At 38.2% G+C, this 4435-nt stretch overlaps 1 protein-coding gene across 1 annotated transcript in view; it reads left to right on the top strand.

Annotated features, from left to right (window-relative positions):
• Positions 1-4435, top strand: part of uhmk1 (U2AF homology motif (UHM) kinase 1) — a 13538-nt gene that overhangs the window by 7237 nt on the left and 1866 nt on the right. Inside the window, exons 3-5 of the mRNA XM_014017431.1 lie at positions 2333-2519; positions 2592-2783; positions 2934-3028. Coding sequence (XP_013872885.1) covers positions 2333-2519; positions 2592-2783; positions 2934-3028 — 474 coding nt within the window. The remainder of the gene's footprint in view (positions 1-2332; positions 2520-2591; positions 2784-2933; positions 3029-4435) is intronic.

Raw genomic sequence — 4435 nt, 5'->3', positions numbered from 1 at the left:
ACTGAAGTAGTTGATTAAATAATGTATTTTCTTAGAAGGAAGAACAGAAATTGGCCGATAATTTGAAACTTCTGTTGGATCACCAGATTTAAAAATGGGAGTAATCTGAGCAAACTTCCAGGCATCAGGGAAAATAGACTGCACAATACATAAATTAAGCAAACGATGAAACAATGGTAAAAAAGTGTTGGCATGCATTTTCAAGAAATCCATTTTTATCTTATATTTGTCAAATGCATGTGAGCCATTTAGAGATTGGAGTGTATTCAAAACATCACTCTGTGAAATTTCAGAAAATGAAAACTGCTTTGAAGTGTCAGGATATTTAAATAACTTTAAACAATTAGCATGTCCTGGTAATGATGTCCTTACTGAAGAAATAAAATATTCATTAAATAAGTTAGCAATTTTTTCATGATCAGAAACAAGAAGTCCTTTTACTGAGATTTGTGAACTGTTATTAAATGTTTTATTGTTACTTTCACATGTCACTGATTTAATCGTTTCCCATAATATTTTTGGATTCTTACTGGCTGAAATAATTTGATTTTTAAAATATTGTAGTTTGGCTTTGCGTAATTCAGCAACACATTTATTTCGTAACTGTTTAAACGAGACCGATTTTCAGAAGTTTTTGATATTCTATAAGTTTTCATTAAAGAAGCTTTCAACTATAGGAGATGTACAGTATTATAGAGGCATTCAAACATGGAATTTTATTTTTCCGGACTGGAACTTTACAAGTTGAAATATATTTTTCCTGTATTGTCTCCAACTTATAAAAATTTGACAAAATGAGATTTTCTTCGCTGAATGGCGCACACTTCAAAGCTTGAATAACATGGTTCCCATCAGATTAGAACTAATAAAAACACGGACGTCTGGGATTTAATGTTGTAATGCCAGAAAGAAGCGGATTCACAGAATGGATGTGTTGCATTAATATTTCTCATTTTATGAGTTAAAACATTTCTTGGATTCAATGAAATTATTCACTGTACCGATCACCTCGAACTGAAATTCAATCCATGGTCATATCTGCTTGGTATTATTTGGCTTTAAATTCCTAAAGTTTGGAGCTGGATTTAGATTATTTATTTATTTTTTTGTTCACCAGGATGCAAAATAAAGTACAACCAGTTTGTTTATTCTTCTCTTTTTTTATTCTGAAGAAGTGGAATGTCAGAGTTCGAGATGCACCCGGCTTGTGACCCAAACCAGACAAAATTCCGGCTAATTATTAAAGGGGACCTATTATGCAAAATTCACCTTTTAAAGGTTTTTTTTTACACAACTTTGGGTATGTACTTCTTAAAAAAACAGTCCTAGGACCAAAAAAATGCACCCAGGGGCATATTTACTGTAAGTAAATGTATTTTTAATGTATATTAACTACAAGTTTTATACTTCTATCATTTTGTGATGTTACAAGCCGTACGACAACCCACCGCAACCTGCGTTCAGCACCTTACCTAGCAAACCCCGGGTGAAACTCCACCTCCTCAGTATAAAAAGCTGTCATGGTGTTGTTGTGTAATGCACAGCTCATTTCACAACAAGTCTCCAATAGGGCAATGGGTAGAGTGTTGGACCAGAGAGTAGGAGACCAAGGTTTGAGACCGGCACAGACACAATTTAATTATTTATTTATTTTTGTTCGTTATGAACACATTTTCTCATGTACCTCTATTGTTTAGCTTATTAAAGCCTTGTTAAAACCTATTTGTTCGAGTTTCTGAGGTATTTTGACCGTTGCCTCTGCCTCTGGGTCTCATATGGTTGTACAACAGAGCTTCTGCTATTATTAGCCATGCTAACGTAAACGCTGGCTTTGGAGGGCGGAGTTAATGTCAACAGATTTTTGGAGGGCATTACCAACAGAGCTCATTAACATAAACAGCTCTTCTGAACAGAAGTCAGAACAGGCAGAACTAGAAAATGGGAAATTTTATTATCTGAGAATTATTTTGTGCATTAAATTGAATGAACATGATCTGGATGGCCCACAGACATACCATAAAAATTTCTAGGACCCATAATTGGTCTCCTTTAAAAGCAAAAATGATCAATGATTCTATTAATTCTAGTTGTTTGACAGAAATCATCATTATTATGAGCACTGGCAGGTCCAAGCAGTACAGATATTGAACATTGGTATCGGTTCATTAAACTGGAAGTGTTGCATCTCTAATCCAAATATTCTAACTTCAGTTTCATAGTTTTTCAAATTATTAAAAAGAAAACGTAAGTTTTAACAGTCGATGCTGGTATAATGAGGTAAAGTCTCAGTGTGATCAGAACCATGTGTCCCTAATTTGATWATTGTTTTCAGACCTCAGCAGGGCCACTCCATGTGGCTCGTCCAGCACTGCGCCAGAGACATCTTGGAGGCTCTGTCCTTCCTTCACAGGGAAGGCTACGTCCACGCTGACCTCAAGCCACGCAACATCCTCTGGAGTGCTGACGACGAGTGCTTCAAGCTCATCGACTTCGGCCTCAGCTTCAAACAGGGAAACCAGGTTGGTGTTGGACAAACAGGAGCCGTCCTGACTGTGGTTTGGATTTATTCCAGTTTTCTGTTCTTTCTTTAGGATGTTAAGTACATCCAGACAGACGGGTACCGTGCTCCTGAAGCCGAGCTTCAGAACAGCCTGGCCCAGGCTGGGGTGGAGGGAGACTCCGGTTGCACGGCTGCTGTGGACCTGTGGAGTCTGGGGGTGGTCCTGTTAGAGATGTTCTCAGGAATCAAACTGAAAGACACTGTTGGTTTGGAGGAGTTGAAGGTATGGCAGTGCTCTCCCTCGGAATAAGTCAGTGTTGTCGATGTAAAGAAATTAAGAAGTTGTAAATAAAATAGATTTGTAGCATTTATTGATGTGTAGGAAGATTAAAACTAAGAAAAGTTCAGTAATGTAGGTTTTTCTGTGCTGCAGGAGAACAGTGCTGCCATTGTTGATCATATCTTCTCTAACAACAATCTGCTGTGCCCTGCCATCCCGGTTTATCACCTCAGAGACCTTATTAAAAGGTAAACTCGCTACTAAACCAGTGCTTTCCAACCCTTTGTCCTGAGTGCCCCCCTTTTTTCACCAACAGAAGAGGCAACACACCTGTCCCCACTAGGCATGGGACGATACCGGCTTCAAAGTATAGCATGGTGTCATCGTCATAAGCACAAAACGCTTCCATCAGATAGTTCCTACAGTTTAAATGCCTTATAATGAAATATAAAAGACAAGCGTCTTTATTATTTAGTTGTTTTCTTCCCTCCAGACACCTGAAGTGCTCAGCAGTGATTCCCCTCTCCTGCCGTTGCTCCAAGCTTTCGTTCAGTTGTGTATAGTTGACTAGGATTTGCTAATTTTTAAAAAAGCTCTCCTCTGTAGCTTGTACATTTTATCCAGCGGAGAGTACTGTCAGTGTTTGTCAAAGAAGAAAAGCCTTCTCTGTTTTCAATGTAGCACTGTTTTGAGTCAAACCTTTACAACAAGCTACAAGAGTCAGGATGTTAGCCAACTACTGCAGCTCACTACAGAGTCTAAGAGCCCAGCTAATTAATGACTAACTTAGGCTTTTACTGGCACCTCAGTGTTACTTTCTAAAGACCAGAACAGCTTTCTATAGCCTTGAGATACATGGTGCTCCAACTGGGCTTTACACATTCTTGTGAGACTAAAATGTTAATGTGGACATAGTAACATGCCTTGGAGGGGTACAATAGGAAGGAACGATCTTCCTGATCTGAACTTCTCAGTTACTGGATTTTTGTGTTAGTCACAGTTTGTCCATGAGGGATCACAAGGGTGTCCTTAAGTGGATTTGGCATCAGGACACCCTAAGTTTCAGGTCGATGATAGACTGATGTGTATGTATGTATATAAAATAGTAGTGTCCTATCGGTATCAGGCCTATCAGTACTCTGTTTTGGCGAGTATCCAATATGAAGTACTTGTACTCAGTTTGAGAAAAACTGGTCTCGAGACACCCCTAATATAAAATATACGTACATCTGAATAATGCAGAGGTGGCCAAGTACTTAAAAGAAATAAGTAAAAGTAATTTAACAGAAAACGGTTTGGGTAAAAAAGTACTTAAAATTGTTAAAGGGATCCATGATTAGTTTTAACGTTAGACTTTATTTGATAAACATATATTCAGTGTATATTCAACATACAACAGCGTTGGGGCTAATGCTAAAGCTAACAGGCTAAGCTGAGGTTCTTCTTCCATGAAGCAGCTCTGTTGTCCTCCATCTATATTTTCAGTTCCAGGCTGAGTCATTTCTACCTTCTCCTCTCTGTCAACGCTCTCTGGTTTCATTTAAAAGAGTCGATCATCAGATATTGTCCAAGATTCGTACTGATGACCTAGTTGATGTCATCATTTACCCAGAATGCTTTGCGTGTAAATAAAATGGCTCCGTCCGTGTTAAAAT

The sequence above is a fragment of the Austrofundulus limnaeus genome, unplaced genomic scaffold (genome assembly GCF_001266775.1).
Source record: "Austrofundulus limnaeus strain Quisiro unplaced genomic scaffold, Austrofundulus_limnaeus-1.0 Scaffold168, whole genome shotgun sequence".
In the NCBI taxonomy this organism is placed as follows: Eukaryota; Metazoa; Chordata; class Actinopteri; order Cyprinodontiformes; family Rivulidae; genus Austrofundulus; species Austrofundulus limnaeus.
The sequence above is the reverse complement of the archived record's forward strand: the minus strand, read 5'-3'. Positions and strand labels throughout refer to the sequence as shown.